General features: G+C 49.0%; 4 protein-coding genes across 4 annotated transcripts; 3 read left to right on the forward strand and 1 right to left on the reverse strand.

Moving 5' to 3' along the window:
* Positions 1–1413: 1413 nt before the first annotated feature.
* Positions 1414–2928, forward strand: ETH_00018910 (uncharacterized protein; the record flags this gene model as incomplete). Its single annotated transcript, XM_013376366.1, has 6 exons — positions 1414–1462; positions 1603–1712; positions 1852–1922; positions 2450–2499; positions 2678–2764; positions 2888–2928. The coding sequence occupies 6 exons, from the start codon at positions 1414–1416 to the stop codon at positions 2926–2928; spliced, it is 408 nt and encodes a 135-aa protein (XP_013231820.1).
* A 1077-nt stretch (positions 2929–4005) lies between these two features.
* On the reverse strand, positions 4006–7089 carry ETH_00018915 (RNA pseudouridylate synthase domain-containing protein, putative; the record flags this gene model as incomplete). Its single annotated transcript, XM_013376367.1, has 9 exons — positions 4006–4112; positions 4314–4508; positions 4664–4907; positions 5064–5157; positions 5371–5471; positions 5623–5679; positions 5816–6065; positions 6519–6696; positions 6945–7089. 9 exons carry the CDS (start codon positions 7087–7089, stop codon positions 4006–4008), a joined length of 1371 nt encoding a protein of 456 aa, XP_013231821.1.
* Positions 7090–19615: 12526 nt separating this feature from the next.
* Positions 19616–20782, forward strand: ETH_00018920 (uncharacterized protein; the record flags this gene model as incomplete). The annotated part of the gene is made up of 1 exon (XM_013376368.1): positions 19616–20782. One exon carries the CDS (start codon positions 19616–19618, stop codon positions 20780–20782), a length of 1167 nt encoding a protein of 388 aa, XP_013231822.1.
* A 134-nt stretch (positions 20783–20916) lies between these two features.
* ETH_00018925 (uncharacterized protein) lies at positions 20917–21702 on the forward strand (the record flags this gene model as incomplete). Its single annotated transcript, XM_013376369.1, has 2 exons — positions 20917–20961; positions 21250–21702. 2 exons carry the CDS (start codon positions 20917–20919, stop codon positions 21700–21702), a joined length of 498 nt encoding a protein of 165 aa, XP_013231823.1.
* Positions 21703–23238: the final 1536 nt, after the last annotated feature.

A 23238-nucleotide genomic window follows, 5' to 3' on the forward strand; every position in this document is an offset into this window, starting at 1 on the left:
ATTGTACTGCAGCTACATAACGAACATAAGGAAGGCGCAAAAGTCTTGCGTGCCCTCGCTTGCGGCTCTGAAAATGAGCCTAACAAGAAATGCACACATGGAGCCGCAAGATGCGCAACTGGCCAAAGTTGCTCTCATAATTATACAACCTGAGGACGAAAGGGGGCGGAAATGCAGCGGGACAGAATATAGCACCCGCACAAAAGGAATACCCTCCTACGAGAAGCCGAAGGCTTCGTGAGAGCTAAAAGCTCTCACGAAGCCTTCGGCTTCTGACAGACAACCTAGGTACTGCCCATCCAGAATTTTTGTTAGTAAATAATTAGGTATGCATAAAAATACTTCTGACTGATTAAATTTATTAAATATATACGTACGTTACCTTTGTGAGGCATTCATGACTTAGCTGACTCGAAAGCGGGAAGCTAAAGCGGGTGCTCAATTAAGAAGAAAAACGGAAAGGGCGCATGCAGAGCCCCGCGAAAGGAACAGAGTGGATTCAGATTTCTAATTCGCAACCCGCATCGCCAACGGCAGGACAAAGTCCCCCTTAAGGGGGGACCCCAAACGGGCTTCAAATTTTTGAAATCACCAGTTCTGTGCACTGCGATAACCTGGGACCAAGAAATTAATCAGATACCTCATTCATACACGCTACGCCTACAGTGAAAAACCATCGCCACACCATCACAACTGCACCTAAAGGGTCCTCTTCAACCAGGTTATGCGGAGCGTTCCCACGCCCCAAATAGTTTGAAACTGCCTGCAACATATTGAATTACAATTTTGGAGTATAAATCATTCAGAATGAAGCCGCACGCAACACCATCAGTTCTGCACCCTCATTGCATGTCCCAGGTAGCACTGGCCCCTCCCTTTAACAACATGCAAATTGCAAACGCCACAGCGTGGGGCTGCTAGGGCTGGGTTGCAACAACTTATTTTTTGTCATGCATTCAACAAGAAAATTAAAGTGAATTCCAGAAGTGATGAATGAAAATAAAAAAAAATAAAGTAATTTGCGATCTGATTCCAGCCGTGGACAGCTTTGGGGGTCGTGCCGGTCTGACGCACCGTCCATTTCCTGTTGCAACATTAAGCGCGTCTTCATATACCTGGATTTCTGGACAGAGCCGTAAACGGTAGCAAGTAAGACTTTTACTTTGTTGCAAATACACAGCCGTGAGAGTCGCTTTTCAGTGCTCATCCACTGAGCGCGATGGCTTGTTGGAGGCTTCCGCTGCCACAACGACTCCTGAATCGTCATGCTTTTGAAAACGCACTTGCAGTTTTTCATGTACAGTTCGAATAGAAGGCGGGCACGCCGATTTTTATGGAGCCATTTTTGCTACGTCTAGCTGCATACTGGGTAAGTTTTGGCGTTAGATTCTTGTTGCGTGCTCTCAGGAGAAAATGCATCGTATGGACGACGAGATGACCCACGGGCGGAAGGTGTATGTGGGTGGGTTATCAATTCACATGACTGAAGATTTCCCTACAATGAGCAGGGTTTTACTGCGAAATGCCCGTTGATGCGACGTCATTATCGATTACTCCAAGATCGTCCCTTAGAGCTCTTATTTGTTTACGGCTTCACCTCAGGCAACTTGGACCCGGAGTCAACTTCATCTGAGCTAGAGGAAATATTTAGGCGCTACGGAAAACTTAGCAACATCTGGGTTGCCAGGAACCCACCGGGGTTTGCATTTGTGGTGCGCTGTCCCGTCAGCCTCTTTCACTCCAGTTGTGCCTCGGGGTATGGGGATCTACGCTAATTTAATCGTATTCTTTATGCACCGAGTTGTTCCTCCATATGTGCTTTATTTTAGTGGTGTTCGTTTTTGTTTCAAGACATTTGAAGATGCGCGGGATGCGCGGGACGCTGTAGAGGCGACGGACGGCATTCTACACCGAGAAAAGTAGTGAGCCGTCATTTGTTCCGTTTCATTTTATGGTTATATTCTCGTATAAGTGCGAATTCAATCAATTGCATGCGGAGGTGCCTCTGGTCGTTGTAGGCTCGCCGCTTCCCTGCGTTTCGACTCTACCCTTCGCTGCTGCCCCTACCCTGCACCAGCTGTTGCTGCAGCAGCAGCCTCCTGTTGCTGTCTTCGTTTTCACTTCTCTGCGGCTGCGGCGGCGCTGCGGCTCTGTTGTCGGGTAAACGTATTAACGCGGGGGGACCATGATTGTGTGCATTCTGTTTTTTCGCGTTTATTGTTTCTGTGTGTTTGCTGTCGGCGCCTTCGTTGCGCGGCGTTTAGTCACTCTGTACGACTTGCTTATTAGGCCTTTATTCGGCCTTGCGCCGTGGGCCAGAGTTGTTCAAGTGACTCGCCTGCCTGTGGCCTGCTCGATCAGGCAAAGCTGTCTAGATTATAAGATGGTCAAGCCCTACCGTCGCCTCAGCATACACGCAGATGCATGCACACTGTGTTGCTTGCCTCAGCCTGCGCGTAGAGATTGCAAAGGGTCCTGGAGCCAAAGGCAGAAGAGCAAGTCCGGGCGGGAGGAGGAGGCGGGTTTCTCCCGACGGCCCGCGCAGCCGTGATATTCGCAGAAGGTAACTGGTAGTAGTAGCTGCTCCCTTGTTTTGCGTTCTATTCAGTGTTCCACGTGTCCTGTTTGCGATGGAAGCTCTTAAAACTGTCCAGTGCATGCACGCGCGTTGTTGCAGTCCCGGATATAGTAGTGAAGGCAGCGACTACAATTACAGAGGCCGCAGGGGACGCAGCCGTAGTATCGACCGACGACGGTCCTACAGGTAATGAACCCACATGACGATAGATAAACGTACCATCTGGCAAGTGAAACAGCGAACCACATGCTTTTGGCTGCTGGGGAGTCGAGCTTTCGCAGCTTTTGCATGTGCGTTAATGTGCTGCAGTCCACGCCGTCGCGACTACTCAGATGATGAACGGGATATGAGGGGAGGCAGAGGAAGACGATAGAGACGTGCAGGTGCTGCGGTGCCTGAATACCTCGTCCTAGTGACTACGAGCGGCAGCATCAGATCTGCATGATCAGGCGCTGCTGTTTGTGCCCGGCGCGAAGTTTCCGCTTGTGTTGGTGGTTTTGGGTTTCACAAGTATTTAAGAGGGCCCGAACAATCATAGGGACCTGCAGATGCACAAAAGGTCTCGTATCAACTGCTCCAAGCAATGCATGCCAGACTGTTTGGGCGCCCTCGATGTTGAAATCGGGTGGGAGTGTTTGGGTTCTGGCTTTGCAATGTATGTATATATACGTATATATAGAGTTTACCTATATATATAATATATACATATATATAAAGGCGCAACTGCATGCATCCGTTTACACAAAGCGTGCACGGAAGTATGTGTGCGTACATCCGGACTCAGCGGCAGCCGAGTCGTTTTCATTTATTGCGGATTTCATGATGCGGCGTGCAAGCGAAAAGTTTCGCGCTGTACTGGAAGTTCTATCTTAGTAGCAGCATGACTCATTTAGAAGTAGGAATAAGTTCCAGCTCCAAACCGATAATTTGCAAACAGGTGCAGCAGGTGGATTCCCATAGGGCTAAATTCGGAAACGGAGTGCCTGGGACAGAATTCGGACAGAGTTTAGTATAGCTGCATGCACCCACTGTTGGCGAAAGTCGCAGTACTAATTGACTAGTGTAGCTCAGTCTGACCGATGGAACTAGACGCCTTTAGCTCTGTGGCGAAAGCTGAGCTCCGTCGACAGCAGATTTGCTGTATCACACGCTTTTTATTCTGGAAGTAGTGCCCGCTTATGCAGCTTACATTTGCAAGCTGTTCTTAGCCACTTCGCCTCAGGCGATTATGGCTTGTGGGGTCAGGCCAGTAAGAGCAAGTCTACAGAAGTGATGTTTCGTACTGAATGTAATGGTTGTGTGCGCAAGTGAGCACTGTTCCTATGCACCCAAGCTGAGCACTTGTACCTGTAAGGAGCACGCTGTCTACGCATCTAGTTAGTAATCTTCCCGCGTGCATAAGTTGAGTAATTTGCATCTGCAGCTTCTCAAAGAGCCAAACACTTCGGAGAGTCCACTCCGCAGGAAAGTCCACAGGCCTTAAATTCGGCGCAGGCAGAATCGCCTAGTGGAGCGGAAACTGTCACTTCTGTTCCTGCGTGGAGTTCAGAACGGCACAACTTGCAGTGTTGTACTCAGTGTGGTGCATTGCACTGTGCATTCAATGGTATATGTTGGGGCTCTGCGCGCCGGCGTGGAAATCGACGTTTTATACATAGCTCCAACTGGAGCTATTGCGTCTCGTCGCCGTCACCCAGAATGCAATATCGAGTTAGAGCTAAGCCGTATGCTTTACCTGCAAGCGTCCTCCACTTTATCTGCGCAACATGCAACGGGAGTGCCAACCGTTCCCTTGCTTGTTCTTTCCCCATTTCATCGCTTTTCTCTGGGACAGCGTCAGCCGAAGAACATTTCTGCTGTTGCTCGGCCCGTTGCCACATCTTCAGCAGCCGCGTATACAGCTGATCGCCTTTCACGGGACACCGCAGACCTGGACGCAGCATTAACAGTAAATTTGTTTCTTGCATACTTCTGTCACTGTTTTTTGGCGTAGTCGGCTCCAGCGGCAACGGACTCTGTTAGATCTTAAGAACAGTCAGCGACTGCTACAGCTTCCGTTGCCGATGCTTCTGATACAGCCCCCACCGAATGCGCAATGAGCGCGGATTTGGTCGCGCGACAGTCGAAGTTCGGTTTCTAGAAGCAGCACTGAGATCCGCTGCCTGTCATTCCATATCGGACTCCTCATGGGCCCCCACAAGCCCTTGTTCGGCTGCTCATAGGCATCGTATCCATCAACTGATGTCTTCATAGTGCGCAACACCGTCCACTGCGTAACCGCAGCGGAACCTCCTAAGTGCGTACAGCATGGTAACGCAGCGCCAACTGTCTAAAAACATCCAGCAGCGCAGAGGCCTCCCCCAATGCACTAATTCAAAGAAGAGCAAACAAACTTGATGCCGATGCAGTTGCAACACATCAAGTAGGGGGTTAAAGGTGAGCCAACGCGACAACCACATTTGGCATAGGTTTATTTTGAACAGACCTGGTCCAGCCTAAGAGGAATCTTCACAACGCCCCTGCTGCCAGGAGGACTCCCCTCAACAATGGTAAGAATCTTCTGAGCCCCGAAACCCCCACTGCAGTCAGAGAGCATTCCCAAAGAAGTGAACAACGACGACACTGATATTTATACCCACAATACTAACGCTAGCAGTAGGGAAACTAATAGTAAAACCACGACACACTGAAAACAGGAGGCTCATCAAAGAAAAGCAATCAGTTCGGAAAATGTGAAGTGAAAGCAAAAAAGCCCTCTGTAGGTGTGCGCTGTGGTTCATGCTCTTTTTTACTCAATAATTGACGTGCGCATAGTTGAAGCCAAAGACCGACTGCGGCACAGCAGCACCGCTCCGCTGCAGTGGTGACCGTGGCCAGTCAAAGGCACTAAGGGCTGAGATAAACAAAGCAGGAAGAAGAAACTCACAAAACAGGCAGTATTGTGTACGGTGGTGGTGACTAGATCTGACTGCTGTTGCAGGCCAATGTTCAACTGTGGTGCTGCACAAATTTCATATTAACAGCAATGCCATTTATAATGGTACCTCTGCTGCATCTACAGATGCGCCCAAAGTGTCCTCCAAGAGAGCCGTCAGCTCACGCTACAGCAAAAAAGCAGCGCAAGAGTCCAATTGCAACTACCATAGTTAACCTTCTGTGGAAGGCAGCGCAATCATCCCATTTTGCAGCAAATATAATTTGTGGGGGGCGCAGACCCTCGATGGCTCCCTAACCTACTGCAAGTTTCTTTAGTGGGGCTCCATGTGGCTTATTGACCACTACAAAATCTGCGTCTGAAAACAGCAACAGTTCCCTGTGCTTTTGCTGCTGCTGCTGCTGCTGCTGTTTGTACACTGGACTGCTGCGGTCGGAGATGCTGTTAGTGCTGGGGAAGTACAGGCAGTCGCCTGGCTCAAGCAGCGTGCCCTTAGGAATGGGCTTCCGTCTCTTTGTATCTCTTATTTGTTGGAGGTGCTCTTCCGCGTTTCTGCAAGCAAACATTGAATACAACTGCAACTAGCCAGTGTAGCCAAGAATAGCAGTAGCAGTGACCAGAGAAACAAAAGAAGCACCTAGGAATAGACAGCTGTGCTAAATATAAAAAGTATGGAGAAACAATGTAAATTTTGCGAAGAGAAGTACAAACGAAGTCTGCGTCTGAATGTGTTTGCATGGGATTCGTTCATGTACGTTTACCCGAAGGAACGTAATCGCAACCGTCCACGGATGTAAGCTCTACACAGAAGAGCATACTAACAAAGTACTTGTGGATGCACATTTATCGTTAAACTTCCCGGAATGAATATTAAAAAGTGTGTCTTCATTGGCAAAGTGCACCATAGTGCGGTATGCTGCATGGCGTACAGTGTACACACCTCACGCAAACACTAAACCCACATTAAAAATTAGTGTGTACACAAGCGCCGGTTGACGCGCTCACTTGTCCTTAGTTACTACAAAGGCTTCTTTGCGGCGCAGCATTTTCTGCGCCGAGGGCCAGGAACAGCCGCAGAGTCCCTGCAATAGTCGACTGACTCTTTGAGACGAATCCGGAGTTTGGTTTTTGCTTGATTCTGTCCTGTTGGAGCCGATGCGAAAAACAGATAGGCCAGCGGCTTCTGCAACAAGACAGGCAGAGAATGGAGCGCATACGTCTTCGTGCTGTCGGTCGAATTACGTACACATCGACGACAATGCACAACTAAAGGTAAACTTCTGGCGGCTGCTGGTAAACTAATTACTCGATGAGCATGTAAAGTAGAGCTATTCACGTGTCATTTGCCTCTCTCTTTCTCCAGTTTTTCAGGCGTTGAAGGCTCCTGTAATAGCTGTACAGGCTTATCGCATGCGTCTCTGGTGCATGCACCCACAGCATCGCCCAGGGCTTGAGCTGCAGCTACGATCGTGTCACTGTTCCTTTGTCGGTCGAGCACCTCCCCGGCACGTGCAGATGCGGCTGTGAGTAGAGGAAAGTTAGTCTTCGGAGACAGTGATTGCTGAGGTCTTGCCATATTGCCAGTGATAGGTGACTCGCCAGGCTCTCTGTTGTGCGTGGGATCAACATGCGGAACTAGAAGTGGTTCAGTACTTGCATTTTTTGGGTCGGCTTGCCTGGCGTTGTTTGGCTTGCAGGCATCAGAGGCTTCACTATTTGTGGAGGTGAAACCCCGATGCACGCGACTGCCGTAGCTCCGAAGCCCGCCAGTCGCCCGACTCTGCGGTAAGCCACATCTAAACTCGCGCGGAACTTTACGGCAAATGAAAGCTGCATCAGCATGCAGAAACCGAGCACTTCCTAGGCCCCATGTTGAAGCCAGCCTTTGCGTCGGGCTCATCCGTGCGGAAGCGGAGAACAGGGTTCAGTTGGTGGCGCAGCAAAGAAGCCTCGGATGTCTGTAAGTCTCGCATTTAACAGGGCGAGACGAACCTTTCTTAGTGCTGCAGCGGCTCCCCCCGTCCAAAAAAGTGCGATTGCAAGCATTAATGAAGACCCGAGTGAAGTGCCCCATGAGCATCTTCCCTTGCTTCCATTTGCACGGGACGAATGCACGTGGTTTACTTTTGGGCCATGTTAACCAATATCAATACATCTGAAATGGTTGTTTCAGCTGTTTTGCACGTTCCTTCCACAATGCTGTGCCTGCCGCAGCGCGAGAGATCGCACACTGATTGACCAGGCCGGGAAGCGAGTCAGCTTATAAACATAATGGACTTTACTAATTCGTCCCCTCTTTGCTTTAGTCTGGTGCAGACAAACCGCAGCAATGCAATGCAGAAGGAAGCCCCTTGCTACTAAGATCAGTCTTCGTTCCCTGCCGGAGTTACGGAGAGCAGAAGCGCTGTTGATGCCTTCATTTGAAAAATTGGAGCCAGAAGAATTTTTGTAGCAGTAAGCATGTGTCAATCCTCAATTAAGACACAGTATCGCTTCCGTTACAAACAACTCGTGCGCCAGGGAGCCGAGCGAGACGTCTAAAGGCCGAACATGGGATATGGAGTAGTACAAGGCACAATAGTGGAGTACGAAAACTGCAAAAAAACGTCACCGAAAAAGCGCCACAAGCATAAGCAATAAATGGGCTATAGGAGGTAAAACAATGGGATGCTAGGAGTTCTCAAAGCCTCCAGCGTCAGCTGCAAAGCCTCTGGCTGGGGCTGCAGAGAGGCTCAGCAACCTTAAAAGCTCCGAAAAAACGTTTTGTTCCTTAGAGGGAGTCGACATAATTAATGTACCTCTCATTTTAAAATATCACGTTGTATGACGTACCCCGTATTTTTCTCCTGAGTGTGTCCTGCCTTATTTGACGCATAGTAGTGCAGCTCAGGTGTCTGGGACAGTGTTTTACATGGTTGTATCAGCAAGGCGCTGTGGGCTTGCCCCACTACAGTTGGGCACTGCCCCTGGATGTGTTTCTGAGTACCCAACCCGTACTTAAGGACCCAGTGAAAAAAACATTTCGGAATGGGACGCTTCGAATGGGTCGACTCAAATGTACCTACGCAGCGAGAAGATACTGCACGTGGGGGCTAGGCACGAGAGGCAGCCGGATAATAGAGTCAAGGCGCAGAATTCCACGAGTGGAGGGACTCATTTTCTCTCTCTGAAGTCATATGCATAGGAGGACAATAGAGTAGAAATCATAGATAGCACCATGCTAACAGTACGACAAAAGCAGAACAACCGTGTCGTTTAGCTCTTCGAAACCGATGCAGCAATGGGGAAGTTACTGCGTTTGGTCTAGATACAGTGCAGGAAGACGTGGGTTCTAATTAATTAATAGGGCATTGAGATGTGTTGGTTCCTCATACAAGTTTCAAATATTAATTCAAACAACTGGAAATGAGTCCAGGCACAACCCAACATCAGATTATTCCGCACGTCCCAGTTGGAAGAACGACCTTGTTCACTACCCAGCAAAGTTCTCCTTTGTGCTGGGCCAAAGTTAACCGCCTCCAAAAGGCAAGCTTGTTTAGTACTTTGGCGCCACGCTACCTGATAATGCGGTATCTGCTTTAACACGCTGGGGTGGCGACATGCAAGAGGCGGCCGCCGGCTTTAAGTCTAGTTGAGGCACAAGATACTGCAGACACTAGTGAGAGTTCCATAACCGATTGAACAAGCAAGATCTGTGCCAACGAGTGGGAGTCTTTCACGGAGAGGCTCAACAAAGACGTAAGGCAGGCTATAAACGGGAGGTGAAGACTGAGGATGATCGCACCTGCTTCGGATGCAAGGGGGCTACTCCCCCAATTCTCTGTGCTGCTGTCGTATTGAAAAGACCTGACGAGTGAGAAGGCCACGTAGCAAGCCTGGAAAAACTGCGCATGATACTGGTGATTTTTTTTAACTTCTTTAGAGCCTGTCGGCCAAAGAATAGGCTGCTACATGGGACCAACGAGACGGAAGCGAAGTACTTTTTAAGAGAGCAAATATATGCAATAAAGGAATGGTGGAAAGAAGTGGAATGAGCCGTGGTGACAGGCCCCAGCGCCATCGAGGTTTCACCAAACTGAAAGTAGCAGCAACAACCCTAGATGACTCGGCAGGATTAGCGGCCCAACATTGCACAGCGCACCCTGAGTGAGAAGCCGAGGGGAAGAGCCAGCTGCTGTTAGTCTATATAGAGATACAAAAATGCCCAGAGTTGAAGAATAGGGTCGAGTGCTACGATGGCGCGAAACGAGGTGCTATGTGCATAGCAAAAGAGTGCGTGCCCTAGTTGTGGCTGAAGTCGTTATGTGAGAAGAAGGTAATTGAGAAAAGGATACACTGCAGAGCATGGGTATGATTACAACACTGCAGAGCATGGGTATGATTACACCTACCTCGTGAAAGGCCGTTCGTCAAATCTTTATAGCCTTTTGGGGGGATTGCATCTCAAGTAGCTTTATTAAACGGGCTACTGCAGAATGATAGCAGCTTAAACTGTGTTGATTTCCTAAAGAATGTATTTTTATCTTGGGTAATGTCGAAACTTCTTGCAATAACGGGGAAGGTAGGAGGCCATCACTGTGCAGAGGGCGAAACTTTGACTCGGCCACCTCCTTTTATCACCTGGCAAAAGACTGGACTGCCCACGAGGCAGAACGACATCCGGCAATCTCACATTGATGTGTTGACCACATTCTTTAGTGGCGGCAAGTTTGGTTTACGAGTATCACTTACTATGGAAAAGAGAATTGAAGACGTGTGACTGGTGGACGCTCAGTACAAGGTCATGGGGAGTAGGCCATATTCTGTTCATGTTGGCTTTGTGAGAGTTTGTCCTCCTGCCGGTGTATATATTGCTTTCGGGAGAAAATATGCGGATCCGTGGCCTTTGTGAACCGAAGATACTGACTGTTTGGTCCCCTATGTTTCCGGTGCTTCAGACTTCCGTGGTGAGTATTCTTGGTCCGTACGAATGGTGTTCCATACTTCTGTAAAACAAAATAAGTGGTCCTTGAACTTTTAATTCATAACCAGAGCTTAGCGTGCTCCATAATTTCTGGGAGCTGCCCCCAACTGATGGGCAAGGTCCGTGGTCTATTTAGTGAATAATTTCATAAAGGCCCAGTCACACACTAGCCATACGGTTACCCCAACTTGCTTAAAGCAGAAAAAACATTAATTGGTGCCCAAGGGGCCCCACAAAAAAAGTAGAGCTGAACGCTACCGCATCAAGGACGGGCCTCCAACACTGCTTTCTGTACGCTGACGATGCAGGCTCTCGGCAACTTTGTCAATTACGAGCAGTGGCTCTCATATGTTGGTCTGTTAATCTTTTCGTATAACTTTTGATCCTTCACGCTGGAGTCAGGGCAGACACAATAACGGCGGTCGGGACTAAGGTCGCCATACAAGCTAGTGTGAACTCTGTGCTCTACCCAGGCTTCGTCGGCAAATCTTCGAATGTTCGTTTGTCCCTCTTTCAACATTGCCAACTGCACTTAATTGGCCATTTGAATGGATTTTTACACCTGAGGAGTATGCAAAGATGTTTTGGAAGTGCGGCACCACAGCGGCCCTACCACTGGCCTCAGTCGCAACGCTACGCACTCGAACAAAAAGCGAAAGGCTCTCTTCTACCTTTCAACTTTAAAGAAGCTCAATACTTATATGAGATTTCATCTACTTCACGATGAAACGTGTAACAGAAGAGTTGGAGGAGACAGCAGAGAAGCAGCAGAGTCACCAGAAGCTCCAACTCTTCGGATCGCGGTCGCGCGTTGTGTCCAAGCCTTCCTCACTAATCTTCGTTTCAATATTCTCGAGCACAAACCTCAGCAGATCAACTATTTAGGCCCACCTCACACTTGCTGATCGTGCTCTTTGCCTGCATACTTCAGTTAACTCGATCGCATCACCGACCACACTGAGAGCCCAGTACAGCGCGGACTCTTCGCGGCTGCATACCTACCTACCATTCATTGCATTTTTCGTCTATGTTTTTAATTTGACAAATTTAAGTGTGTAAGGCCACCTCTTCTCTCATGTGCATACTCTCTTTCCCTCCTATGCCAAGACAGTGGTGCTCTAATCCAACCCAATTTCGGCAGCAGCTGCGCTTAGACCGCACTGCTGGCAGCAGATCCAGCAACTCTGAATACCATGAATCCCTCTGCTGCCACAGCTCCTACTTCAGTAGCAGCACGGAATGAAGCGCCTAGCAGCAGCGGCGAAAGGCCCTCACAGGTCCTCCTGCGGCAGCGAACTGGACACTACGACTCAGAGTGTGACGAAAGCACAAATGAGGCAGCATTCGATCGCTATTAAGCTTTTATGCCTCTTCAAACTGCATTTCCACAGCCAAAGAAAGAGACAGTGGGGACACGTGAAAACCGACTCGACATTTCCCAGTTTCTGCATGCTTCGTTCTAACTAAGTTTGCGACGGTCTGTGTGTGTCCATTACTGCAGCAATGGCACTCCTACCAAAGCGACAAACGGCAACGAGTTTAAATTGAGGCCTTCCACTGCTCGCACTCAGGCAGGTGTGTTTTCCTTCAACCCCTTCGTTTTTTTGACTCTCGTTCGGCCACTTGCTATATTTCAGTTCATTATACGCTATTTTCAATTTAATATTTTGGCCTCGTTGTTAGAATGTTTGCACACTGCAGTTTTGAACGTGGTGTCCGGCATAGAGGGGGTCGATATGCAATTGATGCCGGCCAGTTTTAAATCGCTGCAGTCGGACTTTCGCTGGGCACTGCAGGACTTGGGATCCTTGGTATTTTACCAGGCAAGTTCGTGGCGAACTCTTGATTTGGAGCCTTAAGTACTTCATTTAGCCACCGATTCATTCTCAATCAGCGTATTGTCCCCCATCCTGTGCTTCTCCTTCTATTGCTGCCTGTTTCCTCTTTAAAGAGTGTTTCTCAAGCCATATCAGGCCTTCTATGGGGACTTTTAGCCGACCGCACCTCCCGCGTACGGCTTCTGGCCCTAGGGTGCGCTGGATGGGGCGTTGTGGCCGTACTATTGGCCTCGGCTACCAAATTTTGGCAGTTTTGCCTTTTAAAGGCGTTAAACGGGGTGGCCATGGCTAGGTAAGTAACAAACTTCAGTGGAATAGGTAGTCTTAAACCGTAATCAGAGCACTCCACACAGAGCCGATTAGAGTGCAGTGATTCGGGTGTCGCTACTGTTGCTTGGATGCTATTCCTGCATGGCTGTGTCTATGTTTTAATAAGTTTCTTTCTTCCCTTCTTATGATGTTCACTCCGTATTTTGGTGATGCTGTAATCATAGTTTCTGCCTGATGGATATGTTTTACGCTGGCTTGGCTTTCAGCATTGGCCCTGTGGCTCAGTCGCTCATAGCAGATCTCTTCCCTCCGACTATGAGAGGCGAGCACTTCGGGTGGCTCCAGCTTTTCCTGTGTGCCGGTGAACCATAGACTCAACCCTCCAAACCTTAAAGCATGAAAATACCAAACTCTATAAAATCTGGACAGCGCCTCATCCGTGCCCACAAGGTTCCGCATATATGTGCAAACATATGCATATGTGGATGTGTCTGTGGAGCCACACGTAGAAATGAACGCACTCATAGAAATAATTACAAACGCATACATTCAAGCGAATGTATAAAAGAATTAGCTTACATACACTTAAGTATATGTGTGTGGAGGTGCTGTGCTTTTGCTTCAGGGTGCATTCTAGGCGCGATGATAGGCGGCTCTGTCGCGAATCTTACCGTTATAGAGGGGGTGAAGGTGAATGCTGCAAACTAGCAACTAGAACAAACACAATCAAACTATACAACTCTGGCGGGCAGCCACGAAGGACCCGAGTTCCAGCTGAGCCGTAGCTTCTTGCGTGCCCCGTTGCTGCACTTAAGGTGACCTAATATGTTAATATGCTGGCCAATGAATTGTGTTTTTGCCTTTCGTTTTGCAGGGGTGGCGTGTTGCTTTCTTCTCAGCGGGCGTTATCTCTCTGTTTGCAGCAGCTCTGGTGCAAATTGTAGCAAAGGAGCCCCGGCGAAGTCAGCAGACAAAAAAGACAATAATAGTGAATGAACTACCTGCAGATTCTGTTGACGGCCTGCAAACGCCTGAATATCCATATGACTTTACACTTCAGGCTACGCTGTGTCAAGGGTTGTATGCACAGTGCGCGAGCTTCTGTCATGCCGCACTGAGCCGCACGTTCTTGCTCCTGCTGCTGCAAGGCATATGTGGCTATATTCCTTTGCATGCATTCCAATTCTACACCTTATACTTCGAATATGTTGGCATGCCGGACTGGCAGGCGTCTCTCCTTACCGCCTGCCCCCTCGTTGGGGGCCTCCTTGGCTCTCTCTTTGGAGGCTGGCTGGGCGACCAAGCCGAGAAATGGAGCCCCTGTCATGGGCGACCCCTTGTTGGGCAGTGTGGCACTCTACTCGCTCTTCCTCTTATTTATATTGGCTTGCTGGGGATCCCGAGAAGACCAGAGTATTTCGGGTTCTATGCAGTTGATATGCTAGTCCTAGGTAAGGGAAGGCACGAAACGAAAAGGGAACGGGCCTTGTTGCTTTATCTAGAGTAAAAAACAATTGGGTTGGACTTGCTTAATTGTCCCGTTGTTGGCGTTTACTGTATCCGGTCCCAGCAGATGCTGTCTCCACCCCATTATTTTAATATGTGTTGTACGTTGTATCTCATGATTCGTGATTTAATTTAACTTTCGCGTTTGATTATCATTTCGTCTTCTTTCCTGTAAACGGTGTTAGTGGATTCGATTTTCCTTTCCTCTGATTTTTTATATTTTTCACCTTTAATATTTTTCGACTCTTCTCTTTTCGTTATATATTGTTCTCTGTGACCCTTGCAGGCTTCGCTATATCCTGGTGTCCCACTGGAGTCAACCGTCCCATTTTATCCGAAATCGTAGAGGCAAACTCCCGGGCTACGGTCTTTGCGACACAAATAGCAATAGAGGGGAGCGTCTCTGCTATGTTGGGTTCTCCGGTGATTGCACTGCTAGGTTAGTCCCTATTCATTTAAGTAACTATACACTTTCTACCTTTTCTTCTTTCATTACGCGCGTTGGTATTTTGCCCAATATGCTTCTAGTCACAACGTCAAAGAGCGTAACGGACGAAAGTGTGTGAGTTATCGTGGTCTCTCTTCCGTGAACTTCCAGGTTCATTTGTATCTAGAGCAGGCGCTCCCTGGTTTGCTACAATATATGTAAAACGCTACTCATTGATGCGTGGGCAACTTAATTGGTCGAGGTTCCAAGTAAATTAACTTGGTCGATGGTGTTGCTGTTGCTGGGGAATGCTGTTTTCTCACTGTGCATTCAATGTGCATGCCACGGCGCATACTTGGGGGTTACTATGATACATCTGCTTAACGGTGCCCTTTTGCTACGTTATGCTGTTTAGTCAATTGAGCAATATCTCGGTGGACACAAGATAATTTGTATTGGAAAACGTACCTGCACCTTGTTACACTGCGCATTCCGTCTCGATTTAGCTCCCATAAATACATGCACAGATATGGCATACAAAGAGACGAACTCAAGCACTTACTATACATGAATATATATGCATGCCGCAACGCTGCGTAGTATTTTCTAACCCGCTGCTGCAGCCGCACTAGTCTTGTGCAGAGCAGGGCCCAGGCACTGCTAGACAAACTATGAAGCCCCATCTATCTGTTCAGTTTTGTCATTGTCGCCTCATGAAGTGCTCTGCGTTGCGCTGTAGCCGAGTCTATCTTTGGCTACAGAACAGGAGTGCCGTTTCACGCTGCTGCAGACAGCCAGAGGAATACAGACGTAAGAGACAAACAAATACGAGCAAATGAAGTGGGAGAGCTACTCCTGCAGTTGCTGCCGGTGTTCTTGCTGCTCGTAAAACTGCTAAAATGTAGCCACCGCTGCCGTCGTTTCTGGTCGCAACTGTACAGTCTGCTTGGTTTGCCCACTGACTATCTAAACTCATTTGCCAGAACTAATCATACATTCACCACAAACACGTTCCTGCTCAAAAATGAAATTTGCAACCACTTGCTGCAGGCACTGGCGAACGCGCTGTTAGTCGCCACGGCGTTTCCCTGGACAGTTTGCTTTTTTTTGGTAAGACAAGTTAATTAAAGTCAAGTTAATTACTACCTTGGCAGGAAAACGTCATATTTTGTGGGCGCAAATTATCCGCCCAGACCTATCCGGACCTAGCCATTACCAGCTCTAAACAAAATTTGCAGAGCCGCTTAAAACCAAAAGGACTTCACGCTGGAATTTGCGCTGCAGTACGGTCTAATGCATTTTACTTATCCGAAGGACTCTATCGCCTACGAGCGCCACCGCAGGGGGGACAGCAAAATGGAGAGAGACAGCAAATAAGGGCTTGCGAGCTTTGGTCTTCGGTCTGGAACGAAGTATATTGCAAATAATTCTCCCAAGTGATTTAGATGAGGCAGTTAAGTCTCCAGCTACTCCTGCAATTCTTACGACGGCTGGTCTTGCTGCAGGAAAACAGCAGGAGCCTGCTGTGCCGCTGCTGCTGCGCTCATGCGAAAGTACTTCCCGCTGCAACGTTGGCGGCTGCTGCTAGCGGCGTTTGTAAAGGCAGGGTTGCAGCAGATTCGGGGAAAGTCTTGTTCCTGTTTTGCTCATTTTGTTTTCTCGTGAGAATTCCAATAGGACAAAAAAAGAGGCCAAGTCCCTCTGAATGAGCAGGAACGCATATGACACATATGCGCGTCTCTGTATTAAATGAATGAAAAATTTACTCTAAAGTTAGGAACGCTAAAGACACAAGCTACGCAGCATCATGAAAATCAAATTAGTTTACTTAACGGAAAGGAATTTGCTAAGGCGCTCATATACTGAGCTTTCCCCTCCCTTGGACACCTTGGCATTCAAAGCATGCTGAGGTGCCACAGTACCTGCTTGACGCTTTTAAAACCCAAGCTTTCAATAGCTGCGATGAAATCTGCCTGGGATGGAATGCGGGAGGACACCTCAACAATGATCAAAATCCCTCTGCAAACAAAATCGGAGCCGGAACGTCTGAACACTCGGGCTGGCAGAAACTGCACAACCGTGGGGTCCCCGTACGTTACAACCCTTTGACCGAGAGGTCAACAGTTTCAAGGATTGGATATATGCGTGCACATTCACAAAACTGACGCAGTGAGAGGTGTCCTAAATCGTAAAATGGGAGAAAGAGGCGAGCAACTAAAAGGGCCTGCCACACCAGGATCATAGCCCCTGAACTAACCTCGGTCTAAGCAGTCTATGAGCCTCCCGTAAGAAAGCAGGCCAATCGCTGCCCATCAAGCTCAAGCAGAATATTGCTACGTTTAAACTGGCATTAGCCAACGGTACCTGCAAAATCAAAGAGGACAACGAACGCGCCCGTCAACGTTTACTATCACTGCTTAACGTCACTTGTAGAAGAGCCGTACACAACGATATAAACACACATAATTAATAATGATTTCGTCTAGTTTCAAAGGGTGGAAACAGCAACTGGTGACGGGAGAAAAGTACGAAATGAAGGACAGCATTGAGCGCAAGCAATACATTTGTTTCTCTACTCCTTTTATTTACACGGCAAATCAGACATGCAGTAGTGCAGTTATAATAAATGCAGGTGCATTCACTGCAGATTTGTCCACAAACATATTTCCGAGGGCGAAAGTATGAGGTATACATACACTTGAAATGTCGCAGGCTGTAATCCGCTCGTTTGCCGCAACCAAGTCGAAAGAGTGAAACTTTCTAAGAAAAAGCGCACAAGAAAGATGAAAACAGTAGTAAAACGCAGCACAGGACGATAACCCTCATCAATAATACAATGATGCGCTGCCGTGTTGCCCGTCAAATGCTTTTTAATCGGCTTGGCAAATACATGCAACTAAGTTTAGCTTATTAGATCCATTTGGAAAGCAAAAGCAGCAGGCACTATTGAGGAACAAACGTGCATCTTTTCAAATGTGCTTGACACACGATATTAGTTAGATAGGTGGATGTCGCCACAAGTTAAGCTGTATCACACTACTGACGGCGATAACAGAAGCAACAGCTAAAAAGCGATTTCATTGGAAACAAGCGCCACGGCTAACGTTCCAACCATCACCCTACCTCTCCGAAAAACGGAGAGCTAATGCCGCCTCCCCACATCCAAAATCGCCGATGCTGCATCAGCCAAAGCACACGTACATTAACATTTAACTGGTCACTTTCAGGCGATGAACCGGATAAGTGGAAAAAACGGTAGTGAAAAGCCGATCCTAGATTCAATCTTCCCAGGCTCAGCATATCAGGTCTTCCAGCTGAGCATACGCCTCACTTACATCCATTCATTTGGTTTCGTTGCTAACCAGTCGGCCACAATGTCAAGAGGATTCAAAGGCCAACGGCGGACTTGTGCGCGGTACCCCGCGTGATACTGAAGCCAGCAAAAGCAGAAGCAGCAAAAGGAACAAGTTCAGCAAGAGCCGCAGCAGCAGCGGTAGCACACACAAAAGCACAAACATCGGAGAAGCATAGGTCCTGTTCCTGTGGCTTGACAGACCCTTGTGTCCTCTGCCTACGCCCCTCACCCAACAAAACGATGCGAAAATAATACTTCAGAGGACGCACAATATCAAATAATTCGGGCTCCCTCTGGTACTCTGCAAACGCCACCTCCCCTTTGTTCGTGTACAGAAATTCATTAAGGTGACGAAAACGACCGCCCTGTAGCCGATCTCTGGTAGCAGCAGCACTTGCGCCAACAGCCGCAGCTCGACATGCAAACTGCTTCACCAATTGAAGCTTTATCGCACTTTCATCCTGCTGTGTTTGCTGCTGCCGTTTGGTGCTGCATTCCTGAGCTGGGTGTGCCATTTTACTGATGTCTGTTCTGTCCTGTGCGTGCGCGTCTTCTCCGCCAGCCTTCGTTCGGTCTGACGGTTTGTGCTCCTTGCCTGTGCTTTCATCCTGTACCGAATTTAACTTCGTTCTTGAACGCATGCGCCTCCTCTTCAAGTGATTTTTGCCATTTTCTGTCCCGTGCTCCTCGCATATTTCTCTTTTTCTTCCTACTTCGCGGCACCCTTTTGATGCACAACCCTCCTTGCTCCCACCCACCCTGGCCACTGCTCCCTTGTTACTTGGACCGCAGTTTGGTGCCTTCTTTTTCTGTCCTGAATCGCTTTTTCCTTCGTTTGCAGCAATCCCTTCAGACTTCAGTTCCGGGGGACCCCCCGATGAAGCTTGCAACGGCTTCTTCGATTGGTGTCGCTGCTCGACAGCAGCGAAGACGCAGTTTTTGCTGCGCTGCTGCTGTAGCGCAGAATTAAGGCGAAAATCAGAGCTATGGTTGGAATGTAGGCATTGCGGCGGCTGCTGAGGCGGGGTGTTCCCAGGTGTACGTAGACCCAAGAACGGCCTCCCCCTGTTTCCGGCGCGTTTTGATTTGCAGCTGAGAGAAAGCATCGAGGCGGCGACTGGAAACGCTTCCACTGCCAAATTTAAGCATAGGCCCAAATCCTCAAGAACTAGATTGTTATCTCCACACCTTTTTTGTTGGAAAATCTGGAGACTACTCGGGAATGTGCCGCTGCAGCGGACGAAGCAGTTTGCGTTTACCACATGATATCCGCAAACCACGTCCAAAGAGCATTGGGAGCGACCGCGCCAGATACCAGTGAAACAGGTAGAGGTGTGCACATATCTTCGAGTCTGCGCCGTCTTCCTCGCGAATTACGGCAGCGCCCCTACTTAATGGAACATATAACAAGATTAAAATTACAAATAGAGAATTGGCACGAAAAATTAAGGTTGTTTCACTTCCAAGTGCATACAGGGCCAATTCGCCCGCTGCCGATTTATCTCTCTGCTGGGGCCTTCGGGGAACAGCTGACCAGCTTTGGCGCTCTCGTGCTCATTGTTAAGTAACTCAGTTGTTTGTTGAGCTATGACTTGAATTAAGTGTCAAGGTATCTGCATTTTAACCCCATGATTGCCCTCCCTTCTTGATGGGGTAGGGGCGTGGAAGGCGCTGCATGCCTCTCCTTCCCCGTTTTTCTCCTGCTAATCATTTTTCCCGCCACATCTACCACACCACCGCAGCATGAAAGAGAAAACAACGGCGGAAACGCCGACTCAAAGTCAAACGCTTACCGCCACCATGATGACCACTACCGGCTCATCCGTCACGGCCACGGGCGCAGATCGTACTTCTTCCTACCCTTTCTCTGCCTCAAGGCTCTACAGCCGCGTTGGGGACCGTTACTCTAGGTTGGATGGAGTCAGCAGCGAGGATAGCCCCCGGATATCGGTGATACGATCGGCAATGCGGGGACCGTCTGCCAAGTACAGAAAGTCGATTAGTGCTTCCTGGGGTCTAGGTGAGGGTGTCTCAGGGCGCATGACAGCGGCCTTGCTTGCGGGGATGCTGCTATTCTCGATGAGTGTGCCCATAGCCGTCATCAAACTACAAGGAATTCGAGATGAAGAACAACAGAGGCAGCAGCAGCAGCACGCGCTTCTGCCTTCCGACTCAAGCCTCCGAGACCCCGCACGCACCTCAGAAAGGACATCTACTGCTGAATGCACGGCTGGAGAAGCAGACGTAACCCGAGACAGGCTACCGTTGACACCCAACCTTCACCAGAGCTTTTTGTCTCTCAAGCACACAGGGGACCACGGGCTGCTGCTAACGGTGAAGGAGCCCGAGTGGACACAAGTTCGGGAAGCACTGCTAGAGTCGATTGAGTCGCTGCGGGAGCAGCAGGCGATCGAATTTGAAGGCACAGAGAAGACAGAGGAAACTCTGCGGCTCATGCTGGCGATGGACTTGGCATGTCTTGAGAACACAGCTGTAGAAACCAAACTCGCTGTAGACGATGCCAGGGCCAGCCACCTAGGTGGATTTAGCGAGGCATTAGCAGTAGAGATCAGGGCAAACATGGACGCGAGACGAAGACAGGCCCGAGCAGCGGAACTGTGGGAGGCAGAAGTGCAGAAAGGCAAACTGGGGTCCGATCCCGCACTCAAATCAGCTTTGCTCAAACTGCTATTGGCCGTCCGCAGTAGAGCAGCAGCAAGCGAGCATCTTTCTGCGGCTGTTGGCGCCGTGCTGCTTGGGACCAACCCCACTCCCCGAGACAGTGCTGAAGAGAATAGAGTTTACGAAGGGCTAGCTTATTTGATTAAGGCGGGCCAGCTAGCTGCCACCAACAGTCTTATTAAAACACAAGTGTCTCCGTGGCTGGCCATCATATTTACGTCTCTCTAATCAGTGCTAGACTTAATCCGCAGCACTGGTACGCATTTAATTTAATCTCATTTTTTTGACTGAAATTTGAAAGAGGGTTGGGGATTGGCCGTTCGTGGCCAATGCGTGCTCTTCAGGAGCAGTCTTGTAGTAGTATGACAGCAGTGGGAGGAGCAGGAGAGGCAGCAGTCCCAAAAGCGGTAATAGCGATAGTAGGAAAAGTTGGGCGAAAGGCACCGAGGTTAAACAGTTCAGGAGTCTCTAAGCTGCGCGTACTTCAAACATAAGACACGCGAAACAAACACGAAACAAGTGGGAGCTAAAACGGTGAGAGTAAGCGGAGTCCCAGTGGAAGTAAGCGAAGTGAACGAAGCAAACGGAAAGTAGGCTAAGTGCAATCGAACAAAGACCGACTTTTCTTTGGCTTCCTTTACAGCGTTTGTGTGTTCGCTCTCGGTTTCCCTTTCTGCCTATTGTTGTTGACTCAGTTTGTAAGTTTATGTAAGTTGTACGACTCGGCCGGAAACGTCGACGACATCTTCGTGGCGACTGCCGCAGCGACTGCAGCCGCCACGGAGTTCACAGCTGCTGCTTCTGTATCTCTCCACGGTAAGTGCCACCGACGCCACTGCGGAGATAATGCGAAGAATCTCAGGACCAACGTTCGAACAACCTCAAACATACATGCTCACCCAGGACACCAAATGCCTGTGGCTGGCTGCCTAATGCCAACGAGGGCCTCAGGTGACAGGGTGTGGTCTTCAGAAAATCGCAGCGAAGGACAGAGAAAAGGGAAGAGCATGGCGGCGGGCATCACATCGGAGGCGCGCAGGTCCTACAGAAGTCGAGAATATGCAGGGTCATGCGTGAGCATCCCATACCGACCGGTGCTCGAAAGTTTTAATCACTCAGGCATCCGCTACAAGATACTGTACGCTTAGTTTCTCGATAGCGTTGTTTCATCAGTATTGCTCACAGTGGTGATATTGTTTCAAACAATCGCTGCATTCCCTACGTTTTCTCAAACGGTAGGCAAACTTACAGCTGATTTATCTGAAACTCAAAAGTTGAGCCGTCTATGAGCTGCGTGTATTGGCCAGGGTAGAAGGTGGAACATTGCGCTAGAACACACAGCTCGCCTGAACGATCGGTTGCTCTTGCCATTGCGACTTTTAGGACTGGGGCTTTATCGTCCCCCTAATCGTACAAGAAACGGTATTACGTTGTTGATCAGCTGGTTAAAGGGCTCCCAAAAACGGAGAGCTATTTAGAAACATGCATGATATCTGACTTGGAGGCAGTATTTCACGTCAAGCCTCAAGAAGGTAACGAGATTTCATACCGCGCCGTGCACGGACACAAGTAACGTGGGCGCCTCCACCCAGTAGTCAGGCCATGTGCGGAAGGCGTTCTGGCCCCACAGATGCTTCACTAAGCCCGTCGAGTTCCTCGTACACGAGGGTCTCCACGCGGCAACTCCTTCAATGAAGCCAGCTCCAACCGTTCTTTCATATGTGCTTCTCATTGGCGTGTTCGAACACTGGAATCCTGCTCCATAGGCATTAGGATGCAGCCAGGGCCCCTGGCAGCGAAAAAGCATCTACCGGCAAGCTGTGACGGCGCATCGACACCAGGCGAAAGAGGAGACTCAGTGAGAAGCATTCCTGCCCAACTCACTGTTTGCGATTTTGGCCGAAGGCTTGTAGGCGTGATTCCTCTCTCGCCTTCCGGGTATCCGTATAGTCTGCCACAGCGTGCCGTCCTCAAATAGGCTGCCAGCTAGGTTGGCTCTCCGCCTTCACTCGTGGTCCCCTGACACGAGCCTCCCTCGCTTGCAGAAAGACAACTAAGGGATGCTTGAATGAGAAGCGCAAACACGATTTCTTGCCATTGTAAGTCTTCTTCTGCTAATCTTAGTTTATTGCTTTCTTGGAAGCGAATTGCTTTGGGTGTTGGCTCAGTAGTTACTTGTGCGATATCCGGCTCGATAGCTGTCCCTGCTTATATCGTTTTCGTAACTTGAATCTACTCGCAGTACTCTACGAACAGTGTGTTTAATTGATTTTAAAAAAATTGCTGCAATGCGCAGAACTACAATGCTGCACAGAAAAAATTGAGGGGCTGTAAAACATGCTTTTAAATCGCTTCAGGTCATGGAACTCGATTTTCGAATCACGCTTGACTCAAATGCTCCGCTGGCAGGCCAGCATTTGTGGCCGCCAGTGTCACCGAGGCCGCAAGCGGCCACACGGGGTGAGATAGACAAGAAGCTACACTATCCAAGTGGAAAAAGACCCAGTTAGAACGGCGCTTCGTGTTACGTAATGCATACTTGGGTGTCTTTGCCGTGTAGAGAAAGGAGTGCACCTATTTGGCCACCAAGGAATGCTATGTAGGAGCTGAGCTGGGCAGACCTTACTCAACATGGTACAGACAAGATTTACGGAAGGTCTGGGACAACGCCACTAAGGGGGCGA

This window comes from Eimeria tenella, genomic scaffold (genome assembly GCF_000499545.2).
Source record: "Eimeria tenella Houghton genomic scaffold, Eth_scaff34, whole genome shotgun sequence".
NCBI classification, from domain to species: Eukaryota; Apicomplexa; class Conoidasida; order Eucoccidiorida; family Eimeriidae; genus Eimeria; species Eimeria tenella.